The sequence below is a fragment of the Manacus vitellinus genome, unplaced genomic scaffold, assembly GCF_001715985.3.
Source record: "Manacus vitellinus isolate BGI_N305 unplaced genomic scaffold, ASM171598v3 scaffold_3_pilon, whole genome shotgun sequence".
Classification (NCBI taxonomy): domain Eukaryota; kingdom Metazoa; phylum Chordata; class Aves; order Passeriformes; family Pipridae; genus Manacus; species Manacus vitellinus.
The window spans coordinates 8,127,415-8,152,701 of NW_021940535.1; the positions used below are offsets into that span (position 1 = coordinate 8,127,415).

The following is a 25,287-nucleotide window of genomic DNA, read 5'->3' on the forward strand; positions in this document are numbered from 1 at the left end:
AATGCTTGCTACAGGCTGTGACTGAGAGACTAGTGTAGTGAATTCACAGACTGCAATATGTGGAGATTGGGGGCAGGGAAATCCCCACTAAATTATCTTCCAAGGACCTTGAAGTCTCTCAGGATGACTCTTCTGTGTACTCTGAAAATATAACCATTTATCTAGTTAAGGCAATTTATCCTTTGGAACAGTCTAAAAAATGTCTCGAATTACCTGGTGCACACATTAAACATGTAAAGTTTTCATTAAAGGAGTTGACAGGTTGCTTGTAAACTAAAGTCATTTCCTTTCCCTTCAGAATTAAATTTTCTTTATGGCATCCTTTGTCAGTGAACCCTGTTCATTAAGAATGATTTCACCATTTCATTCTGCAACCTTATTTTTCCCTGCCTTATGGATTTAACCGAAGGAAATCCCTTTTTGACTGAAATTATCAAGCTGGATCTCAATCACCAAATTATGTTTTTCCCTGCATTCTTTACCCTGTATAAACCAGACTACTTCTTTTCAGGAACATTTAGATAGGAAGGAAGCTAGGTATGAATTCTTAACAACCAATTTGCAAAGAGATGTCTTTCTTCCAGTTTTCTGTTTGTTGGCTGTTGGATTTTTGAATGATCACCTGAAAAAGCTAGTGAATGAGGGTCTAGAACTTCTTATATCTCAAGTGCTTCAAGTTTGGTTGTAGAGGGGAGCCTCTGGATATAGTGCAGTTTAGTGGCTGCTCTTTTATCATATGCTGCAGTGAGGTAGGGGAATAATGCCTTGCAGTATTTGCTAGTGTCGAGCCGAATTAGGAAAGCACTGAACTAAGCACATCGCTGTAATGTGGGTTATTTATACCTAAGTCTTGTCTGTGCATACAAAAGGTGAACTGTCAAGATTAATAGCAGTCAGTCAGCATAACATACTGACACACACAATCCCTTGAGTTAGTCATCCAAGTAGCAGTCAGTGTAACAGGTGCCCGAAGATACTAGAGGTACAACTTAGTGGCTTCTGTGATGGCATCCAGATATGTTCTTGTTGCTGTCATACATGTCAAAGGGCATGCTTATTCAAGTGAAACATTGATATTGTGGGCAAATTAGAGAAGGGTTCATCTCACATCTAGTGTTCCACAGATCATAGAATCATAGCATAATTTGGGTTGGAAGGGACCTTAAAGATCATCTAGTTCCAGCTCCACCACCATGGACAGGGACATATTCCACTAGACCAGGTCCCATGCAACATGGCCTTGAACACTACCAGGGATGGGGCATCCACAGCTTCTCTGGGCAACCTGTTCCAGTGTCTCATTACCCTCACAGTACAAATTTCTTCTTCATATCTAATCTAAACCTGCCCGCTATCAGTTTAGAGCTACTACCCCTTGGGAAACAGCCCAGATATGTTGTAAACATCCAGGCCTTCAGACTCTTCTGTGAGAAGTTTATGGGAAGATTGATGCTGTGAGTTTGTAGAAGGAGTATGTCTGGTGAGTAGAAGGCTCGGACTTAAATTTCCAGATTCTTTCAGGCTAATGGTGGGTGTCTGAGGTTGTTGCCCATTTTCTCTAGTCAGTGCCAAAACAAACTTTGCATCAGTGTGGGCTAAGTAGAGTAGAGAGGTTTGTGCTTTCCATAGTTGCAAGCAAGCTGCTGAAATGAGGTTAGTGTGAAGGTTGCTGTAGAGTTTGACCCTGATAAACTCCTGTTTGACATTAACAACTTCTCACTCTTTTTATTTTGACCCCTTGTTGTACAGCCTGAGTGTTCAGACCTCTGCTCCATACGGAAAGAAGAGACTTAATTTGCATAGGCAAAAGTTGTCATGGCAAGACAGAGAAGGAACAATAAAAGAGAAGGGGCAAATGCTGGAAAAGCAGTCAGAATATGATACGACAAAGATGAGGTCAAATAAACAAAACACACAAAAAGCCAGACTAAAAAAGCTTAAAGAAAAATACATAATGTCAGTATAGTGGCTATTGAAATATGTTAGATGGATACAAAATCTGGGGAATAAAGTCCTATGTGATTAAATGGGGAAAAAAAGTTATGTTTTCTTTCCTACTGTCTTTCTCTTCATGTCTTCAGTGAATTTTCCTGTCTTAGTTGCAATGCAGAACGTGGGATGCTCTTAAACATACAAGAGGTCATCAGATGAAAAGGATGTAATTTGAAGCAAATACACCCTCTGAAACACTCATTTCTCAGTAAGAGTAGCAAAACATAATGTAATAAAAACAACTGTTTGCAGTGTTTATGTATAATCACATTGGGTTGAGAATACCTTTAATTTCATTGTAAGGTCAGATACACAGGGAGGAAGGGTTAGTGCTGTCTCTCAGACAGCAGTAATCTAAGGCTGGCAACTCAGCTTTGGAAATTGAACAGATTAGAAGTTCTTGGCAGCGATTCTCAAATGCTCAGGAGACTTGACACAGTCAGCAGCTTTGACATTTTGGCCAGCTAGTTAAATAGTGTTGGTTATAAACATTACAAGGGAAGTGTCCTTATGTGCTGGCCCTGGGGCATACACTTCCTGCCTTGTCTCTGGGAGCCTCTAGACCAAGTAGCTCTTTGATGATACCCTGTGAATAACCTTTCAGACTATAGTGAAGAAGAGGAATTTTCATTGTTTTCATGTTAACCACAAAAATGAGTTACAGATAAGAGAGGCAAGGGTGCTACAACTAAGCATAAGTGACAGTGCCCTAAGTCTACTGAACCTGAACCTCCTTTGCAGAGTTTAGCCAGGAATGAGCACTGCTTCACATGGATTATTTACAGATCATACTGAAAAGAAGATCCTCATGCGTGCAACTCCCTAAAATACAGTATTTATTTATTTGTTTGTCCATTTATTTTAGGGGGAAAACTACTCATAAGAGACACTTTCCCTAGGGAGAGTGCCTGAATTTAGGAAACTAAATCTATATGTAAGCAACAAAAAAATCAGATGGTACAGATATTTGAATGAACTCATGAAACTGAAACTGCATGCATGCATAAGCGATGGTAGGGCTATATTTACCTGCAAATCTGGTTTCATGTTGAAAAATCAAGGTGATATGGTAGCAATAGTTATTGTAGAAGTTAAGTGAGTGTAGGTAGGCTGCTTCATCCAGGAGGTAGAAATGTGGCAAAGGCATTTGTTGCCCACCTGAGCCAACACCATTGGGAAAAGTATCTTGCTACTCTTGAAGTAGATCTCTGGGATGGATGTTGTCCCAGTAGTGAGGAAGGAGATTATCTTCCGTTCTTTAATTGCTTAGTTTCACCTTCTAGAAACAGCTAAAATGAGTGCTTAGATCACATCTGAGAAAGACGTTACATCTCAGGAAGCAAAAATAGAAAACAGTGCAGGCAATGAGTTAGGAGACTGAGGCAACACATGTGAAACAATGAAATATTAATATGAAAAGAGAAGTTTTAGCATTATTAGGGAACTTCTGAGGAGCTGAGCTTCTGTTTTAAGATACATGGTGAAGGTGAAAGAATAAAGGAAAATTAACAATGCAGAAAAAGCTTTGCCCTATGTTTGTGTAGCTGTTGATTTCTGTCATATTCGTTTTGATACTGGTGGGTGTTACCATTTCCTACTGTTTATTAGCTGTTGCATTTGGGTGATATGGACCTTTCTAAGAATGATAAATTGTTTTTTCAGCCAACTTAAGCACAGCATCAGATAAATATTTCAAAGTGTGTGATTTGCACCAGCACCAAGGAAATGAGTCTAGAGTTATGGAGAGACAGATAGTAATCTGTGATATGTATTTATCTGAAATAGATCCAGACAATTCTCCTTGGTTAACTGTGTCTCAGCAGTTTTCTCTTGATAAAATAATTAATATACAGATAGATGGTTGTTGCCTAGCCATCCTTCATTCTTCTTTTTTTGGTTTGCTTTGTTTATGGCATTTATTCCAAAGCAATCCTATAATATCCTTGACAAATTGATCTCTCTCTTTTCCCTGACTAATGGTCTTTTTTAGAAAGTTCTCTTTACTTCACTGTGTATGACCATAATGTGCCTGCAGTGTAAGGCTCTCATGGATTCTCACGGTGGTTGAGATTGAAAGGGAGCTTTGGAAGTCATTTGGCCAACCTCCCTACTCAAACAGGGCCACCCAGAGCGAGTTGCCCAGGACCATGTCCAGGCAGCTTTTGAGTACCTTCAAGGATGGAGAGACTCCATAACCTCCCCGGGCAACCTGTGCCAGTGCTCAATCACCCTCACAGTGAAAAAGTGTTTCCTCATGTTTAGAGGGAACTTCCTGTGTTTCAGTGTGTGCCCATCGCCTCCAGGTGTAAGGAACAAGGGAACCAATAGGCCAGTTAGCAGCCTTGTGCTACTGCTCTCTGGTCAGGAGAGCAGCATCAGGAGAGCTCCAAGACCTGAAACTCTTCCCAGTCTCTCTCGTGGGCAGTTAGACTGGCCCCTGTGGCTTGTGTGCTTCACCTAGGTTGAGCTGGCAAAAGTCAGGATGTGCATCTGCACTCTCAGTTGGCTTCACAGCTTTTTTCTGCTGGTGTTGAGTGTGTACTTGTCCCTGACATGCTCTACTCTGCAGTGGTGCGGCCTCACCTTGAATTGTGTGCAGTTTTGGTCTCTGCAATATGACAAAGACATTAAGCCATTAGAGAGTGTCCAAAGGAGGGCAATGAAGATGGTAAAGGGCCTTGAGGGGAAGCTGTATGAGGAGCGGCTGAGATCACTTGGTTTACTCTGCCTGGAGAAGAGGAGACTTGAGGGGAGACCTCATTGCAGTTACAACTTCCTTGTGAGGGAAAGAGGAGGGGCAGGCACTGATCTCTTCTCTGTGGTGACCAGTGACAAGACCCAAGGGAATGGCCTGAAGTTGTATCAGGGGAGGTTTAGGTTGGATATTAGAAAGAGGTTCTTCCCTCAGGAGGTGGTTGTGCACTGGAACAGGCTCCCCAAGTGGTCACAGCACCAAACCTGAGAGAGTTCAAGCAGTGTTTGGCCAATGCTCTCAGGCATGTGGCGTGACTCTTGGGGATGGTCCTGTGCAGGGCCAGGATGACTCGATGATCCTTGTGGGTCCCTTCCAACTCAGCATATTCTGTGATTCTGTGATCTTAGCTCAGGATGCAAAAGAACCACACTACTGCTGCCAAGGGTACACAAACCATGGATAGAGCAAGACTTAAAAAATCCAGTAACAAGTAATTGTAGTTTAGCTGTTGAGGGAGACAGCCAAGCAATAAGTGACACCCTCCCCATCACCCTCCAAAAAAAAAGAATTTCTTGTTACAGAGCAGATGAGCTTTTGATGTAGGCTGTGATGCCCTGTCAGAAGTTGGCTTATTTTCTGGTTATGTTACTGAAAAGTCACCCAGAGACCACATCTTCTATACCTAGAAACCTTAGTGTAACCCAGACTTAAGATTTGAAACAAAAACACAGAAGGTGTTAACAAAGGTTTTCTTGGTTTTTTTCATTGTCAATTGCAGGTAATGCAAGTAGTGAAAGAACAGATAATGAGAGCACTCACTACCAAGCCTAGCTCTCTGGATCAATTCAAGAGCAAACTTCAGAATCTCAGTTACACAGAAATACTGAAAATACGCCAGTCTGAAAGAATGAACCAGGAAGATTTCCAGTCTCGTCCAATTCTGTAAGTACTGTCTTCTCTCTCCACTTGTTTTTTCATGGAAGGATTAACAGTTTCAAATGACATTTGTTAGCTCCTCTGAGGGAACCCATGGAGAAAAGCTGTCCAGGGAGATGTGCTCAAGAGCACTCGTGTGGTATCTGCTCAAAGTACATTACATTTTCTTCTACTGGGAATCGTAACTTTTTCTTTGAGTTCAGTGAAACCAGATTTGGCAAATCCCAATGGGGTCTCATGTGGCTTATTCATATGAAACAGTGCTTTGATGTTTCCTGTTCTGCGTGATTGTGACCCTGATTTTTGTGCTGGTAGTGGCTTTAAAAAAAAAATCCTGCTAATCAAACACCACAATGTTGTCTTCTATCCAAGGGTCTTTAAAAATTCCAAATGTCACTTCTCTGAGCAAGACAGGAAGAAGCTCAGAAGAAGAAGAGCCAATACATATTGGCTTCACAAGAGTGGTGTTGTTTACCACTGTCTTTTTTTCTAGCATTATCTTTGGTGCTAATGACAAGCAGTCATTTACTTATCTGTAAATGATAACATTCTGGCAGGTAGCCAGTCATTTTCTTGTTGTTTACTGCAAAGTATCAAAGGCTAATATTGCCTCCATAGCTCCTTCTCATTTCTCAGAATACTTTTTGTTCTGTTTTATGAAAAATGGAGGGTGTACTTGGCTCTGGACCAAGTCTGGGCTTGTGGCTGAACTGATGGCACAGGACAGATGCAGACTCTGTGGTGCGCAAATTATGTACTGAGAATAGCAGGAACCTTTTGAGATCAGCAGAGAAATAGTGAGCACTCCAGAAGCATCAGCTGAAATGTCGTGAAATCCCGACTGTGTTGCAAGTGGAATGGCTCATGATTTTCTAAATCTCTTTCTCCAAGGAAAAGGTATAGAGACGGATTTGGACCAGAGAATTTCAGGATTCAGATGCAGGATATTCATTCTGATTTGTTTCTAAAGGATACAGATATCTAAGTACAAGCTCAGCGTGGGGAGGGGGACACACATTCCTCCAGGGGCAGCAGGGCAACAGTGGAAGCATAAGCTAAGTAGAATTACACACTAAATTTTAATCATACCAATGTGAATCAAAAGGGGAATGCTTCTTTTATGTTCTCAATGTGTTAGAAAATAGGACCTAATGCCCAGTTAGAACTGATGTCACTCATAGTAATGCATCAATTAAAAAGCTACAAATGGTTCCAGTTTGTTTTGCATCGTTACACTGCTCAGAAATCCCCTGCAAATCCCCTGCAACACTTAGTGGTTTAAAGCTGCTCGGTACTGCTAAGCATGCCACCAAAGCTTCTCATTTTCCTTGCTTTCCCTATGAGTCAACAGTTTAAGTATGATACAGGTCCATCACCTACCCTCATGAAATTTGTCAGTGCCCTCTGCAAGCTCTTTATTTCCAGTGTCACTCTGGCTAGTTGCTACCACAGTGCAGAGTCTCCTTCCCCATCACAGAACAAGTGAAACAGCCAATACAAACAGTTAAAAGCTACTGAAGTGTTACCAGAGACTCATTTCAGATTCAGAACAAAGGCTAAGCCTAAAGGCTGTAAAGGCTAAGTAAATCAATAAGGTGTTTAAGCAATCACAACTGCATTTGCAGAGATTTAACTCCATGCATTTGCATTTTGATTGCATCCATGATCACTTGTTCTTGACTGATAAAAGAAACAGTTCTTTCATTTTCCCCTTTGATTCGATTCCCTGTACTGAACTCTCTCAAATTACATAGATGGCACAATTGATAGAAGTACAGAATCATGGCCCCATTGTAGGGGGCTGTGAGTGAAGCGAACAGTCGTGGTCGTGCTGTATATTTTAAAGCCTTGCAGATATGCTAAAAGAGACTGTGCACAATGGTGACTGTAACATCAGCAGGCCTTGTTTAATTCTACTTGAGAATATGGCAATCAGATTGTGATTTTCCCTGCCTTGAAAATGATAGAAGTCTTTCTTTTGCTGTTCATTGTATGAAGCACTGAAGTTTTAAGCTTTCAAGCTTCTGGATAAGAGAAGCTTCAGTGAAGTTGGATTTGAATGTAAGCTGGAAAGTGTTGCCTTAGATCCTGATAATTACAACAGACTTATTTTGCAAGAATTAGTTGTTTCTTTTTTTTTTATGTGAGCATTGTTGTATCATATGAAGTGAAGATTTTCAATAACTACTTATAATTAGGAAAAATTAAAAGTCCTTCAGAATAGATTCAAGGATTTAGGATCATTATTGATCATCCAAACTGCCATTCCATAATGAAATAATAAAGTACCACTGGTTCATTTTAAATGGCTTTAGAAGGAGTTGTTTGCAGTCGGATATGTCTGTCACGTATTGGCCTCATAAACCACCAGCATGCCTGTAGCAAATGTGGATAGAGCCTGCCCAAATCTTCGTTCACGAAGTCTAGCCATGAGTGAGAAGGAGCTGTCTAGGAATCCTGTGGGCCTATAGAAGACCAGAGATCTCCTTGACAAATTAAATGTCAACAGAGATGGGTTAATGCTAGATAAAGATCTGACATCCAATTGGAGACTTGCTGGTTAAAGGAGAGTTAATATCAACTAGGGAGTCACTGATAAGTAACATCTGTGTGAAAATCAGCAACATACCAGGAAGTAGAGGAAGGTATCGGGATGCTTTTCTGTGTTTTATCTTACATATTTCTCAGAGTCCCTATTCCTGCTCCAAATGTGTGAAGTGATTAGAAGGAGCATAGCTAGATGCCAGAAAGATAAAAGGACAAAACACATGAAACCAGTTCTGGGATTACTCTCCCACTGTGGTGTAATGATTTAAATGTCTTTAATATGCCCCATCCTGGAAAGGAAACAGCTAAAGAGTGAGTCTTAACCCAAAGCTGGAAAGGTAAAAGCTGGGGACAGTTATAACTGGTGCTGAAGAAGAATTAGTGTAATGTGAATAATTTAAAAATAATTTCTAATGATTTTCAGATATTTTAAAAACAAGTAACTGATATCAGTATTGCCTACAGTGCCAAGACCAGTGAGATCACAAAATTAGCACTCGTATATTACTGTGTGGTTCCCTTAGCCCTTCTATTTTAACAGCACACTAATTTTTGACATTCTTATTTGATGGAAACACAGTAGGAAACTAACAGCAGTTTTTAAAGCCACTGTCTCCTTAGACTTAGTCTGATCTCTCTGTTCACAAGACACAAACTGTTAAGCGTATGTAATCTGAAGGACAATAAATAAATATTCACAAAACATATTTGCATTTATGATCTTCCTTTAGCTAATTGTGCCTGTTTGATTTAAAACTTAGGCAGGAGTACCTATTTCTTGCACAAAGATTTTTTTTCTAACCCTTCTGTCTTTAGACAGTCATCAGGAGGAACAGAACTACATTGCCTTCAGACAGCTTTCAGAAGGAAATATAGTTTCAAAGAAGCACGTTTTTAGTTTGACTGTGTTCTGTGGTTTGATTGTTCTGACCCGTTTCTGTCACCTTTAAGTGGTGGAACAGAAACCTTGACGGTGAGGGGCACTAAGTGGTGGAATCACTTTGCAAAAATATATCTGGAGTCATGGTATCAGAAAAGTAGCTGAAAACCATACAAATCAGAGTAACTATGTATTGGCATGAGCTGCAGAGGACAGTAAGTGCAGTAAGTGATCACGTCAAGATTTTGATGGTCTTACCACGTTTCACTAAAGTCCAAAGTTACCGAAGACTGTTTCTCCATGGAGTAGGGAGTTATCTCCACAACCTCTGCATGGTAAGTTTGACGACCATAAACCAGAAGAGAGTACTACATCTGAGCCTCACAGCTGTGAAAGCAGATAAATGCATGTGGGTAGAGGGACTCTAGCTCATAAGGAAAGAGGCATGAGGTCCCTTCTTCCCTACCTCCCTTTCTCCTATGGAAAATCTACCTTAGGCATTGAGGTACTTTAGAGAGGATTACCCGTTTCTTTTAGGATTTGTTTAAAAATCCTTCTCTTCCTCCAGGTTGTAAAGGGCAGATGGAGCTTTAGAGGCCAGAAGAGGGAATATTATTAGCAAACATTCAGATGTTATTGTGCTGGGTGACCCATTCATTTTTTTTTTTTCAGTAATGTCTTATAACTATAATGTTATGATATCTTTAACAGCTATTTAATGATAAACATCCAATTTTTTAATTAAACTACATAAATATGAAACTGATGTTTACACCAGTCTTGAATGTTTGAAATTAGTCCAGCTGGAGATTTAGTTTGCAGCCTGGACTGCTGAGTAATCCATACTTGTGTCTTAACACTGTTGTCTTCAGCCCCTGCTCCCAGTTTTACCTGAGGAGTAGGGAATCTCAGCAGCTCAGTGAAAATAAGACACTTATTCAAGAACAAAATTCTTTTAATCACAGTATTTAACCATTCAATATATCTGTATCTTAGGTCCCAATGAGAAAACAGCAGTGCTTGAAAATTGGCCTAAAGGACTGATAATACATTTCCAAAAGGTGGCCTGTTTCTATAGTTACAATGCTTCCTTGATTTTTGACCGGATATATTTTCGCAGCTTGTAAATGTGCAGTGAGTTATGCATCAAGAACTGCAACCATTTTGTTAACACACAGAGGAAAGATGGCACTTTATTTTAAAGGCCTGATCTTTCTAGCAGAGGACTTACAGTGATTTCAGTGGGGGTCTGGCAGATCAAAGGCATAGGATCCAAATGAATGTGGAAATCAGCAGCAACTGGGCTTCCTAAATTGTCAAGAAGAGAGAATTTTTTGTTGTCTCTATGGGATACCACAGCTTAGCTTCCTTTTGATGATGATTGCTGGAACATACTGCCAGACAGAATGATTTTTGGTATTACCTAATTTGTACAGCAATGCAAAGTTATGGTTCTGACACACTTCATATTTTATAAATCCTCTACACATTTAGTTATTTTTTTTTTAGTCTTACTAGGCTTGCTGTCGAGTTGATGTTTAAACCTGTCTTTTATATATTCTTAATGAATCTAAGTGAGGATATAACTGATGAATTCAGACATCTGTGAATCTATGTGATGGTGTATGAAATTAAACTTTAAATATTATGTGCATATGTTTTCTGCCTAGTTCTTGACATATTGAACTCTTATCAAAGTAAGATGTAGAAAATGGATTTTCTGAAGGATATATAATATTATTTCTAAAGGTACTGTGGGTCTTTGTGCTCCTGGGCAAAGGTAAAATTTGATTCTTGAGCAATCCCTAATCGTGGGCTAGTCTTCTACAAATTATGGTAATAATTAATTAATTGAATTATGTGGAATTAAGGACAAGCATATAGTGCTGGATGTTATTTTAGCTCATTGGGATTGCTCACTGTTTTCTATTATTGTTTCGAAATGTGTTTTAGCCTTCTTTTGTTGTGCTGGTGAAGTATACCAGCAGAGGATTGTGCAACAAAAGGTGATAGACCCTCAAATAAACTTCACAGGGTTCCTGTGATAAAAGAGCATTATTTGCCACAGATAAACCTTGTTGTTGCATTATAGCAAGTGTTATTTTTAGATGAGTAAAATAAGAAATAAATAAGTGACTTGCCTGAGTCATACAGTGATGTTTTAGCAGGGAGATGTCTACAATAGAGATATCCTGACTCACATTCTTTGTTATAGGATAAAGGGTTTTTTTCTGGAACAGACTAGATTCTGACCTGGGCTTGTCTGTGACTGTTGTCCTCTTCAAACTCCTTGCAGAAACATCTTGTGAGACTGTCTCAGAGGAAAGAGGATGGTCTTTGATTGAATTTGACAAGTGCCTACTTTCTCTCTTCCCAAGGGAACTAAAAGAGAAGATTCAGCCTGAGATCTTAGAACTGATCAAGCAGCAACGTCTCAATCGACTTGTGGAGGGCACCTGCTTTAGAAAACTCAACAGTCGGCGTCGACAAGGTACAGCTCAGACTGCCTAGTCTGGCTTTTTATTTTCACTTTTGTCTGCAAGATGAGATGAGGAATACTACTTTCACTGGCAGGATCCGTGCTGTCTTGACTGCGTTTACCAGAAGGCATCTGAAAGCATCCTCAAGTAAGAGTTGTTGTAGGATTTCCTGTGTTTCCCTGAAACTGGTTTTGGTTTCATCACACAGATGATCTGAAAAAAGTCCAGCATTTCACAGAAATCCCAAGCAGCAGTCTCACACTCTGAACTGAATATTTTCATTTCTGCCCGAGTGTCCAGGCTACTATATCATCTCAAAGCAAAGTCTTTGCCTCTGCAGGAATAGCACATGAAACTTGATTTTGAATCTCAGACTTGCACCACCTTTATATAGGCAACGAGCTCATTCTGCACCACTCTCTCTAGTACTGCCTGTCTTTGTGATTTGTCTTACATTACCATATACAATAGTTATATTATGATGTTTTGTGCCTTCATATGAGTACTTGATTGATATGAGAAGATTGTTTTCCCAATTCTATGAGTCATTCCTCAGTGCTAGATCCATAGCTCATTCTATACAGTAAAACACCCTATGGTTCTTTTCCCCTCAGAGAGGTACACTTTTTTCTTTAGACAGCATAATGGCGACATAGTGTAAATTCAGGAAATTAATTAGAAGTCATATCCAAAAATTTCCCTTTAAACTCTCATTTTGTGAGGATTCAGATTGCTATTTGTTTTCCTCTGTAAATACAGTGCCAATTAGAAAGTTACAAAAACTGAGAGTAAGAACTGACAAGGATCAGTATTTGAGGCCTTCAGATTAATTGGGGAAAACTGCGTTATTCACAGAGAGAAGTATACATGCAATACCTCCTTACTTGGAAACAAGGAAGCAATTTTCCTTAATGTGTATCTTCTCTGTCCTGCGTACAAAAGCCTATGAAGCCCACTGCACAGAGTTTAGGGAAAGATCATCAATATTCCACTGTGACTTTCTATGCAGACTGATAGAGAGGCATGATACATGTTTTCTCTTCATCAGCATACTCATGAACTGAAAGCAGATAAAATAATGTGTAGTTTGGTTTGGCTATCAGTAGTGAGGCTTGTTTATTTTATTCCTCTCAGAGCTTTAATCCAAATGACTGAAATTCTGGGGAAGGAGCAAAGTTTGTAGCAAATTTTCTTCTTTTGGCAGATCTCCTAGACAAAGATAGGCTGTGTATTTTATTCTTAAACTGTTCATGATTTATAGGATCAAAAGCCTTAGGGGGTGTAAATTCATTTGACTTATATGAGTACAATTGAAGTTAAAAAAATAAATATTTTTTAAAAATCAATGTAGTCTTCTGGTCCTCAGTTAAGAGGGCTACTTTGTATCATGCCTTGAAGTGAATTCTATAGGCTGGCAGATTAATTGCTTTGATGTCATATTTATACAGGCCAAAAAAAGTTCATGATTCTTTGGAACAAAACATACGACCATGCCTAAAAGAAATTTATCTTTTCTGAAATACATTGGTTTTCACAGATATGAGCCCATTTAGGAGGTCATGTTTCCACATACCCTTAAGAGTTTGTGTGCTTTATGTTAGACTTCCTGTATCCCCTGAAACAGAAGTGTAAATTACCCCCTGAGAGGGAGGGAGTAGGCACAACCATTGTAGAAGATGATGATGCATAAGGCCACCAAGGCTAAACTCAGTATGATCTATCGCTATACAATCTAATGAAGCATGTTTGGTATATAAGCTATTCAACTGAGATCCTTTTTTAGGTATGTACAATGCCTGGCACAGTCCAAATAGCAAATACTGGCAGCTGGCACAGAGCAGAAGAATCTCTCTTGAAATCGGCATTTATCCTTCAGGGTCTCCTGTACCCCAAAGCAGAACAAACTGTAAGACCAGGACTGTCATGATGTCAAAAGCTAGGAGATGAAGTAAAGTGAATGGAGGACCAGAGATTTAGCTAATGATACTGAATGTCATAACAAACTTTCAGACAATTCCTCTGAATGTCCTGACAAAAATAGTACAAAGTCCCAAATTCATGAATGTGTAATCTGTTAGCTTTGCCTCCCCTCCCCATCTCCTCTCTCCTAACCCACTTCCCTGTACATGTGCCCTGTGCTACCTCAGGGGATTCAGGACCCCTGTCACCTGCCTGCTGCTACAATTGAATTCACTTGCCAGGGAGCATTAGCAAGGCCCTGAAAGGGCCGTGGTCCATCCAGGTTGATATGGAGCTGAAACAGAAATGAGTAGTGCCCTGAGGCTTCATGATTTGCCTGTTATGTGGCAACCTACTTGTAAGAGTAGCAAGATCAGGGAAGTGTTATACTTTAGTATGTATATGCTTTTTATACCTTTCCCTTCTTTTTTTCCCTTGAGACAATTCTGGAACAAGTGTCACAAATCTACAGATTGTACAAGAAGAACCTGAACATGCCCTACACATGAGAAGCTGACAGCATTAAATTGCCCATTTAAAAATAATTAACAGACATTAGCCCATGATAAAGACTCCAGAGCAAACTTCTGTTAAGATTGTTGTTTGAACATGTGGTAGGACACACATGGTTAGTCACAGTAAGTTGAAAAAACTGACTTACAAAAAAATGAGAAGAGAGTTTACAGCCTCTTATGGCCCTTTGAGAGGAGCTGAAACACTTTCATATATACTTGGTATTGGAAAGCCTCCAATCCAACAGGTTATTAACTGGGGAGATGCTGAAGATTAAGCTGTGAGGTATCTGTAGTCAGATCTCTGCCTTTTGTGTTTCAGCACAGGATTATCATAGCAGGGTCTCTGTAGCTGAAATTCAGAAATGTCATTGTTGTCCCTGCAGGATCCTTAGCACTTTCAAAAAATACACGGCCTTTCTCTTACCAGGTTTTCATAGGAGAACTGCAGAACTAACTCCTGTTTTTAATAAGTATCTTAATCAGTTGGAAATAAAACAGCAAAATCTAGGCTGCCCTTCTGGTCATTGTTCAACAGCAGATCATCAAGCTCTGCAAATCCCCACTTTGTTCCTGGACCGTGAACATCCACTGAACAGACAGACCTCTTCAGCTTTCTCCTTCCTCAGATAATTCCTAAAAGAAAGGGAAGAAGACTAAAGTAAAAACCTGCAAAGTACTCCACACACCCAATGGTTATTATTTCCAGTAGAGCTAAGTAGCAGATAAAGGCATTTTATTGAGGATAATAGATACCTCTGATGCTGTCATCTAGTACACTTCTAGTATATGTTGCTGGGTGCACTCTTGGAAATAAATTCCCCTTTTAGCTTTATAAAGATTATAGAGAAATTGCATGTTATTGAAGTGCTTTTGCAGCCAAAGATGAGGTTGGTTAAACAGTAATTTTTGGAAGGGAAGGAAACCCTGGTGATATACACCATTAAATTAAAAACATGAGGCACCATGGAAGTAATCTGGAAAGAGAAAGCTTAAATTAAAGCAAAAAGTCTAGTGAAAACAGTTTTCCAACTCTTGCTAGGATAAGTAACTCACTCTTCTGAACAACACGCACTTTTGTCTTTTTTTCTGCCAAGCTCTCTTCTACTGCTACTTCATCCTACCCTCCATAGTCTCACAAAAAAACATAATATTCTGTGAGTGCATGTCTTGCTGAGAGGAACCATTTAAACAAACATGCCTCCAACATTGCCACAGGTCAGTTACTCGGCAGTCATTTGGAGAGCCTCCTGGCTTTATTAAAGCAGTTCGAGTGAAAATATCACTACAGCTGTATTAGAAAAAGACAATACAATGAAAGAGAAAGGATGAGCCCATATACATATATCTAAAATCTACACAAATACATTTGTTTTCATGGGTATATTTAAAAGCATGTTCCTATTGCTAAATCTGTGAGAAAATTTTTCTTTGGACCAAAAGCTTCTTTAGTAATCTTGAGCATATCTTGGGAAAAAATGTGTACTCTCAGACTTCTCTCCATGCATATCTGATCTATTTTCTCCCTGGATTCTAACAATAGAGCACTTCTGTTCTAACCACAGCACTTCTTTGCCTGGAATAGTATTGTTAAGGGCATATGAGTCATTGGCCATTAATGTACTTGGAAACACACTGTGTAAATGGCCAGGCACTCTGTTGCCCGTCAGCAAAATGTTCTGTGCTCTACTATTTGTTCACTGTTTGGAATATTACTCTTGTAGCCAAATTGTAGCTGATTTTGTTATTTGGGATTTTTTTTAACCTCATCTATAATCTTGTGGTGGTTTTTTTTCAAACCACCACAAATCTTCAACAATGTACTGTGATATGTTTAACCCACTGGCTGCTCTAGCAATTATCTGGAAAACATAAAAATTTGCTTGAAAACTTTCCAGGTAAAAACCAAGAATGATTGATCCTGTTTCCCAAAGAAGAATTTCTAGCACCTTAATTTGACTGCATCAATGGTCATTGAGGTAAAAGACATAAGGACTCACCGGAAAGTCAAATAATGTAGTGTCCAAAAATTGTGATGAAATCACAAGTCCACATCATCTCTAAAGACTCTGTGGTTAGCAACTGCCTTCCCCTACAGCTGCTTGCTCTGAGGAGGAGTTTTACAGAGGCAGGTATAATAACACTGGATACAAAATGAGAGTAGTAGTTCATAGAAGGGACTTAGTTTTTGGGGCAAATGCATAAGCCTGGGCCTAAAACCAAAACAAACCCCACTGCTTCCTGAATACACAGTTGCTCCACTCCAGAGTGCACATACACACAGATCTGCTAGCTGTGGAGTACCAGGTCTTTTGAGGAATGCCTTTTCTGTCTTTAAAGCCTCATGTGGCACTTCAACTCTGTTAACTTGGGCTTTAGAGTTCTGGAGGGTTTGAACAGTTTTTGTTTTATAAACATCACTTTCAAAACATGGTAGAAAAGAACTTTTAATTCTGCTTTTGATTGGTTGGTTTGGGGTTTTTGTTGTTGTTGTTGTTATTTATCAATTTAAAGCTCAAAGTAAATGCAGGCCACTTCCTATGTGGTGTTCTGTAATTAAGACTTCACCTTTTTTCTCAATAGAAGCAATTTCATATAATTTTTATTTTGACTGCAGCATTATTCAATACACTACTTTTCCAATAAAATTGTGTTCAGCACCTACACTACAGTAAAATAGCATGCATCATGTTTAAAACTGTTCTCCTCCAAGGCACTGAGATGTCATGTGAGTGGGATATTTTCTGATACACTCTTTGTAGCATCATGTACAGCTGAAAATACCTAAGTGGGAAAGGCTGAGGTGGTTGTAGAAGCAAGGGTTGCTTCACATCGCTAACATGCTGATCACCCTCCTCAGCTGGGCTGGTGCAGTCATTTAGTAGCTGTGGTTGAAGAAACCTTGTTAGTTCCGTTTGTAGCTTTCATTTAAGGCCTTTTCCCTTGTCAGCAAGCCTGTGGTACAGCAGCAGTTATTAGTGAGCCCACAAGAGAATTGTGACTGGCATGCTTCAACCTACAGTCTATGGCTATTAGTTTTTAATTAACCTTGGGTTATGGGGAATTGCTGTGAAAGGCTCCTCATGCCATTGGAGCTTGGGTTTCTAACCATAAAGCCACCCCTTCCTAAAATGAAGTAAGACATTTTCATGGAGGGGTTTTCCCCTCTTTTTATTTTGAAGTAGGGCATTCAAAGAGAACCGAGGTTACCAGAACACTAACCCTTTGGAGATTAAAGAGCCAAACCCTTGCTAACAACATCAACCCCATTTGTGAGAAATTGAAAGGAATCAATGGTAATTTTTTTTTTTCAGTTACACCATCTTTTTGCCCAGGTCATTGAGAAGGGAGTGAAACCATGTTGGGTTTTATTCAGAAAAAATTACTGTTTTAATTTTAGAGTTGGAAAGCAAAATTCCTTTGTACATCCTAATAAACAATGAGGTTGCAGTGAAAGCTAGATATGAAACCCTCCTGCTACAGTTACTAGAGGCTTTTCTTTAGGCATAATGGTCTACCATCAGATTTAATGGGGTATATTTTTTGAGCATTGTGTTCCCTATACAAGGTATGAATATAGAAAATTTTCACACGCATTCTTCCGAGATACACAAACTGTCTAACAAGTGTGTATATGCTCTCTTTGTGTGTGTATATGCTCTTCAGATGAGAGTCTGCTGAATGAGGGCTCCTGCTTGCTCTAGTTTCAAATCACTACAAAAATTTTGCAAGTGGGGTCTTCTTCTTGGTCCCATACTGTGCCACACTGTATGTACTGCTTACAGTCCAGAGATGCTTATATTTCAGCAGCTCTTTTTGTATGCATCATAGAATCATAATCTCAGGCTCTCTACCAGAAGTCTTTCAGTGTTGTGCATGCCTGTGAGGTAGATAACCGGGATCTCTCCCATTACCCTTTTAAGCCTTTGCCAAAAGTTTGTAAAGTTTTTTGAAACCTTTTTGTAGAAGGGGTTGCACACTCAGGAAGTTGTTTGAAGTGTATGGGATTTTTCCCTCAAACATTTTTACCTGCCACGACAAAGGAATTTCAAAGGGCATGTGAAAGCCCATTTTTTGCCATTCAGTTGCCTCTTTCTGTTTTACTGCATTGCATTTTAAATGACTGGCCAGGGAACTGGAGTGTCCTTCAGAAAGAGGCTGGGTCTATGAAGCCAATGTTTTACTAACAGGGCCAGGAAGCCCTGCCTTTGCTAACACTCCAAATGAGCTCACATATGCAGGCTCTGGTGGTTCTACAGCTACTCTGATGTTTTATCCAAACTGTGGTTCCGCTCGCTCCCAGCGATTCCAGCACTGCAGGGCTGTGTCAGTGCTGACATTTCCCCTAAATTGTCCCTCAGGCTGCTGCTTGGCACGGCATCAGCACTGCCAGTACAAGAGAAGCACAGAGTCAGAGAAACCCTCTGCCCCCCTCCACTGGCATTTTAACATGTAGCCTTGCTCTGAGCTTTTGGAGATTCATAGCTTGGATGTAACAAGATTGTATTCTTGACAGCTTAACGTTATGTGATCTACTTATTGAATAGAAAAGGCTCTGACAAGGAGGGGTAACCTCTTTTTTGCCATTTCAGAAAGGGAATTGGCAAGCACCATCCTTGCACACGAGATAGTGTGGTGGCCCAGCTCTGCAAAGGTGATGTTCTTCACAAGAGCAGATTTTAACAGATATTGTTAAGGGGGATTATATCCTCTGAAGCATGGGTTGTCAGGAGATGTAAATGTACATCTCCTAGGAAGGACTGAAATGCAAACTGGGATGTGGACTGCATGGTCACACATACCTTTGTGACCATGCAAAGCACTGAGTTATCTATAGGACAAGGGACTTGACGTCCGCTTTTTAAGTCTTTGTGTGTTTATTATGTCCAGTCCCTCCATAAATATGGGGGTGTTCTCCTATGTCTATAAAAAAACACATGAGTCATGATTTTCATAAAGTATGGGATATTTCAAATGTATCAGGTTTTGGGTGTCCCACACAAGACAGCTGGCAGGGCTTAATTTTCACATTGGGTGCTAATATAGTGGGTGCTAAAAATGAAGCTTTTATGGGTACATTTAAGTTATTCACTCAAAGCATTGGTTACTTTGCCAGTCTTCTGTCCATCAGAGTATGTAATACCATTTAAAACTAAGTCAATTTTTCCTGCTAGTATTTTTTGAGCCAGTGACTAAGTCAATCAAAAAACCTTGTAGATTAATGCCAGCTTCAGTTAATCAAATAAAATTACTGAGGAAAGTCCCTGCCCCACTTTCCATAACCCCACACATTTCTTGTCCTGAAAGAAAAAACAGCCCTTCCCTGTAGCACCTTGTTTCAGTAAGCTTTCTCCTATGCTATTGATACTGGTGATGAGGACATGTTAGTGACCTTGTTTAATGTGTTTATTTTAACAGACAAATTTTGGTATTGTCGACTTTCACCTAATCACAAGGTCTTGCACTACGGAGACTTGGAAGAAAGTCCCCAGGGAGAAGTTCCTCATGATTCCTTGCAAGATAAATGTAAGTCATGCACAAAGATTGTGACACTTTTGCTTCTTTCATGCCAGTTCTTCTTTATAACTTGTAGTAGATTTCTCTTAATATGGGACATTATCAACAGCTCTCTTTATGAAGATGGAGAGCAGGGGACATTTGGTCCTGCTACTCTCCTGGGTTTGGCAAGTGTGTGTGAGGACTGACCTAAGCTTTTCTATGAGTTAATAATTTCATTCAGCTTGGAAATGTCATGTCTTTCATGGGGAGGAACACAGTTAATTTTCATTGCTCATCTAGCTACAGATGTAAAATAAAAATACTTGGGCATATTCAGAAGCATTTCCTATCCATGGAAACAAACAGTACAGTGACTGGAGGAGAAAGACATGGCAGGCAGAGGTCTTTTTCCTTATTGTGAGGAGTGGACTTATGATGACATGTTACTCTCAATACATGAACAGTATTGAGAGGACTTCACCGTTTCTGTGTACCCAGCTGGGAGAGGACAAACCTCTGTTGCAACTGCTACCAGGGGATTTACTGGGATTTTTCTTATAGATAAAAGGGGTCCTTCAGAAAAACGTACTCTAGTGGTTTCTCCTTCATCCTTAAACATGAGTTTTAGAGGTTTAACATACAATCCTGAGAAACTTTTTTATGCTAATGGAAATAATGACCGGTGTAGTTCTGTCACTGGGAGGTGACGTCAAGAAATCAAGCATTAAATAAGGAATGATTTCTTTTTTTTCTTTTCTGAACATTCTTGGCATTATCAAATTAGACACGCTTATACAAGTATTTTAGTTGGTAGCTCCATTTCTTTCACAGAATGGCAGAAAGACTAATTTTTCAGAAGTTTGAAATTTTTTCAGCCTGAAAATTGAGGAGTGATTTAAAATTTCCTGCCCTAACCTGTCTCCAGGCAACACCTTTTGAAAATTTTAAGTGCTCCCAGATGCATTCTGGGAGGGAAAGAGGGATGAGCCCGTCTGATGCTGGAGCCCTGGCAGTTTACAGTACATTCCCCTGTTTTCATTGCCTTACCGATTGCCTCAAGGATGTTCCACGCTCTTACTGCAGACTCGACAGAATGTAGGACAGAGTCTCACATTGCTGCACTGGCATGGGAGGAGGCTGTTTTCATGGACAAGGCTTAGAGAAATAGCTGTTGAACGTTATAGTAGTGTCAGGATGACAGAAGGATGAAAGTCACACTTGAAACATGAGCACAGTTACAAGGCCAGCAATTCCCAGATTTGTTTGCTTTGACATGCTTCCATGCACAAACCCCTGAACCTGACTGTGAGCTTCATCTTGCATGTGCATTTTCTATAGGCTCTTGAGCCTCTTCAGGAATGTCAGAATTCCATGGGGGCAGAAAGCTCTTACTTTAGAAACCACTGGGCCAGACCCACATATTCCCTCTGCATGCCTGCTGGCAGAGCAGACACCAATGCAGTTTGACAAAGAGATGATTATTTCATCAATGTCTCAGGTTTTCAGCCTATGAAGGATATAAGATTTACCGCAGTGCTACCCACATTAGATAGAGTTTAATTAAACAAAGTTGAGAATATTGCAAGACACGAGGTTATAAAGCGGCACTATTGTTTGAAACTGTATCAGACCAAACTGGCCTGGGAATTTTACTGAATACTTTTCAGAAATATTCTGATTTTTTTTTTAATAGACTTATATTGATTTTTGGACTCTTGAAGTCTGCATATGGTGACAACTTGTCAGCATTTGGAAACAGGTCAACGGATGAAAGAGAATAGGTGGGTAAGAAAACAAGACCAAGAGAAGCAGCATAGGGCATTTTGTGTGCTCCTTGTCGAGCCTGAATGGTGTTTATCTCCAAAAATAAATGTGGGGTTTTTTAACCTTTTCACTTCTTTGAATGTCACCCTTCTCTTCAGGCTGGCAGAGTTAACAAGCCACACAGACTCCATCTGGGACAGAAAACAATCGTCCTCTTTCTTGGGGTTTCATCTGTTGTGAGCACATCACATCTGTGCTCATGCCCTCCAGCATCTTCTAGTCAGCTTCTGATACCTTCTTAAGTCTTTGATTCTATTTTTCCAAAGCAAGGAATAAGCCAAGTTCCAGATACATAAAGATCAGGATGTCACGCCAGCCTGTGATCTCCCATAGTAACTGCATTCCAGATCACAGAGATCAAGTGTATGAAACCTGGAGAAAATCTTTCTTGGTTGAGAGATCTAACTTCAGAAAACCCTGCCTTATGCAAACAGAGAAATTGTTTTTCTGGGCATCTTCAGCAAGTGGCAGGAACTCTTTCTTCTTAAGAAGACCTTTCTACCATAGTTGCAGTCAAATATCTCCTTTACTTCCCAGTTTATCCTAGGATAAACTCTCTCCTCCCAAAAATAATATCTCTTCTTCACCAAAAAGTAGGGGAGTTTCAGAGACATAAAAATTCAGCAAGCCCACAGTATAAAATGCTGAGACTAAGGGCAGGAGAGTTGAGTAGTGAAGAGCAAATGATTTCCTCTTTCCATTTTTCATGCAAAGCAAGTCCTTTAAAAATGTCTATTATATCTCATGCTATCCATTTGACCATAGTGCTGAGGTAATCTGTCATAAAATACATAGTGCTGCTGTATCCAGTAGAAGAGAAAATGTATTCCTCCTCCCCAGTATTTCCATTAGAGTTTGTAAAGAACTGGGCAGTAACAGATTTTCATATTATTATGCGGTTCTACAGATACAATGCTTTTACGCAGCCACAAGGATAATGTATTATTTATGGATTGTAGAAACTGTCACTTAGTGACCATATTGTATTGTGGAGCATATAGATTCCCATAATGTAATTACTCTTGGAAAAACTGACTTTTGCTTGAAACTCAGAGAAATTTATTTTTATGTTTTAGTGGCCTCACTCTGTGAGTGACTCTGAGCGGCAGCAGATTCCAGTATTTTTTTCTTACCTTCTTTTTTCCCCAGTTATTTCTGATCACTTCACATTTTAAAGCAATTGGAATGGCTCATTATAAGCCTTAGTATTCCTTATTCCTTTTGGTACCAGAAAGCAACTAAACTGCTGATGGGAGTGAAATAGAAAACTATTTTAAAAAGTCATACAGGCTTTAAAAGCTTTAAGTGAGTGCGACAGGGTCCAGCTTGCCCAGCAAGCTCTCTCCAGCAGAGACTTTACCTGAATGCCTAGGAAAGAGCAACAACAGAGCAGGTGTATTACATTAGTAAGGCAGAAAACTATATGTTTTTGATACACAGGAGTACGCATAAATACTGTCCAGACACATGAACACATTTATATGAAACACTCTTACCCAAAGTAGTCTCAATAGGCAAGAAAAAGCATTCTCAGATTTTTATCCAGATGCTTGAGATTTTGTCAAGACTCATTAGTTCCTATTTTAGTTGTTTTCTTCCAGTTTTCTCTCTTACAAAAGGCTGGAAATGGCAAAGGAAATGGCAATTTTAACACATCAGTCTTGCCTCTTTTTACACCCTGTAGCTTTTACACACCTTGGTTATAATTAATTTTCTGGGTTTTGATTTTGTTTCTTTTTAATGCAGTGCCAGTGGCAGATATAAAAGCTGTTGTGACTGGGAAAGACTGCCCACACATGAAGGAGAAAGGAGCTCTTAAACAAAACAAGGTATAGTTCTCAAGTTGTTATGAACACTTACTGTGCAGAATACAAAGCTTGTCAACTTGACCTTCCCTGAAGTAATACAGGTATTTTTCATTCCAGCCTGCCATGTTTTCATGTATGCACACCCTTTGTTTTCACCTCAGACCATTTGAGTTAAATTATTGGGACAGCCTAACCCTCCTTCATTCATATTTCATGGCAGATGTGCATTGTGTGAGCAGTTAGAATAGTCTTTAGTAGTGATATTTTCTACCTCTAAAGCAAAGCAACAATGACTGTTGGTACCTGCTCCTATATTGTCTCTGGTAAATAACTGGTTTGTTCCTGGTTCTCTGATGAGCTCACATTCAGTGAAACCTGCTAAAATTGCAGTTAATGTCCAGCTGATGATACCGTCAGGTCCAGTCAGGTAGAAGAACAATTGTGAACAAAAGGATGTAAGGTAAATCCTAGGCAATTAATGAGGCGTGTAAAGATGTATTAAGCACTGCATTTGGGAAATAATGTGTAGGAAACCATACTCACCTTAAATTAGATTTATGCTGCCTTTCAGAGTTTCAGATCAAGAACTGTAAGCTAACAGTAGCACTAAAATTATACAGTGCCAGAATCTTGCCAAGTTTCTGTTTGTAGGAATGGTCACCACATCAAGAAGAAGTAGAGTTCCAAATTCTGGCATCTTTAGAGGTGAAGGTTTCATACTGTATTATATGAGGTATGGTTGTAAATTTTCTATCAGGTGGTGCTCTCTGACCTTACAAGAAGCAGTGAGACTCTACTGGTGTTCAGTCTGACCTAGAACAACACCCTGAGAGGTCTGGGAACCAGATCAGAAGACTTGAATCAGAATTTCTAGTTATCTGAAACTGAGAAATTTTGGGTCCAACCAGAAAGAGATTTTGATGGACAAAATAGTGAAGAGTTCCTGCTTCAACACTTTGAGAATAAAATTCACTTTCAGAGCTGCAACTTTTCTTTCCTTTACTATGGACAGATAGGCAGAGCATCTTGAGTATTTTTTGCAATTGTTTCTCATACACAGAAGTTGCTTTAATTCTCTCAGGATACCGTCATCTCCTTTCAGCATTGGTTTTACGTGGTAGGAAATTAAAAAGTCGTGCCAAGTGAGGAAAAAGTCCCGGGAGTATTTTTTTTCCTTGTTGATTTTCTGAATCAGGGCACAAACACACACACAGGAGCACAATAGATTGCGTACGACTCCTACGTCATATTACAGCTGAACCATCAACAGCATTTGGCTAGTGCATTTATATGATGCATATAAAGTATTTTGAGTTCTTCCTTGTCCTAGCACTCATATGTCCACACAAAACAGAAAGATGGAAAGCAGTGGGTGGCAGTGATGGAAATGTGTCATCATTATGAAGCAGTAATGTCTAGATAGTATTTAATGCTAAATAGCAGTGCTGCAGATCAGTTTGTCCTCAGCTCTCAGCGTGGCCCCACTTCCTTAGGTAAAATTGCTTTTGACTGGTATAAAATTTCTGCCTGAGAATATGAAAATCAGGAATTGATAGATGGCATGGCTGCATCCTTGCCTGGAGCATTCTGTTTGTGACCAAGGCAATGATAATTTTGATGTTTTTGCTAATTCCGATGTGGTGCAGGGTTTTTGATGGTTTGGTTGTTGGGGTTTTTTTTTATTTCCTCAATTCCTTGTTTCTTCCTCTGGGAAGCACAAAGTTTTTGAAATTAGCTATCATCCCAATCAAATTGTCATGCACAACATTGCAACTGCTTAACTGACATCATAGGAATAACACATCGTTGTTTGCAGTGTACCAAGTTAATATGGATAATGAAATTAAAATTTTAAAAAAACAACACACAGAACACAATTCAGCTGAATTTAGTGTATGAAACCTTTCACTTTCTGAAATTTCACAATCAGTGATGTATTTTTTAAGAGACCTTTTGATGCTGTGCTTTCTTTGTACATATATAACAACCACCTTAATGTTTATTCATTGACAGAAAAGAAAATTGACTGGCAGAATGCCATGCTACGAGCATAGCTGGAATTGGCAAAATGTCCATAACAAAGGCTTCAGTGTCTCTCCATTTGCCAGCACATGGCCATTATTTTTCCAGTGGGATGATTTAGAAGTAAATAAGA

General features: G+C 39.5%; 1 protein-coding gene across 3 annotated transcripts in view; it reads left to right on the forward strand.

Annotated features, from left to right (window-relative positions):
• Positions 1–25,287, forward strand: part of ELMO1 (engulfment and cell motility 1) — a 314,729-nt gene that overhangs the window by 280,276 nt on the left and 9,166 nt on the right. For all 3 annotated transcript variants that reach the window (XM_018075779.2, XM_018075781.2, XM_018075780.2), the window contains 4 exons: positions 5,466–5,629; positions 11,429–11,541; positions 19,420–19,527; positions 23,071–23,153. In XM_018075779.2, coding sequence (XP_017931268.1) covers positions 5,466–5,629; positions 11,429–11,541; positions 19,420–19,527; positions 23,071–23,153 — 468 coding nt within the window. The remainder of the gene's footprint in view (positions 1–5,465; positions 5,630–11,428; positions 11,542–19,419; positions 19,528–23,070; positions 23,154–25,287) is intronic.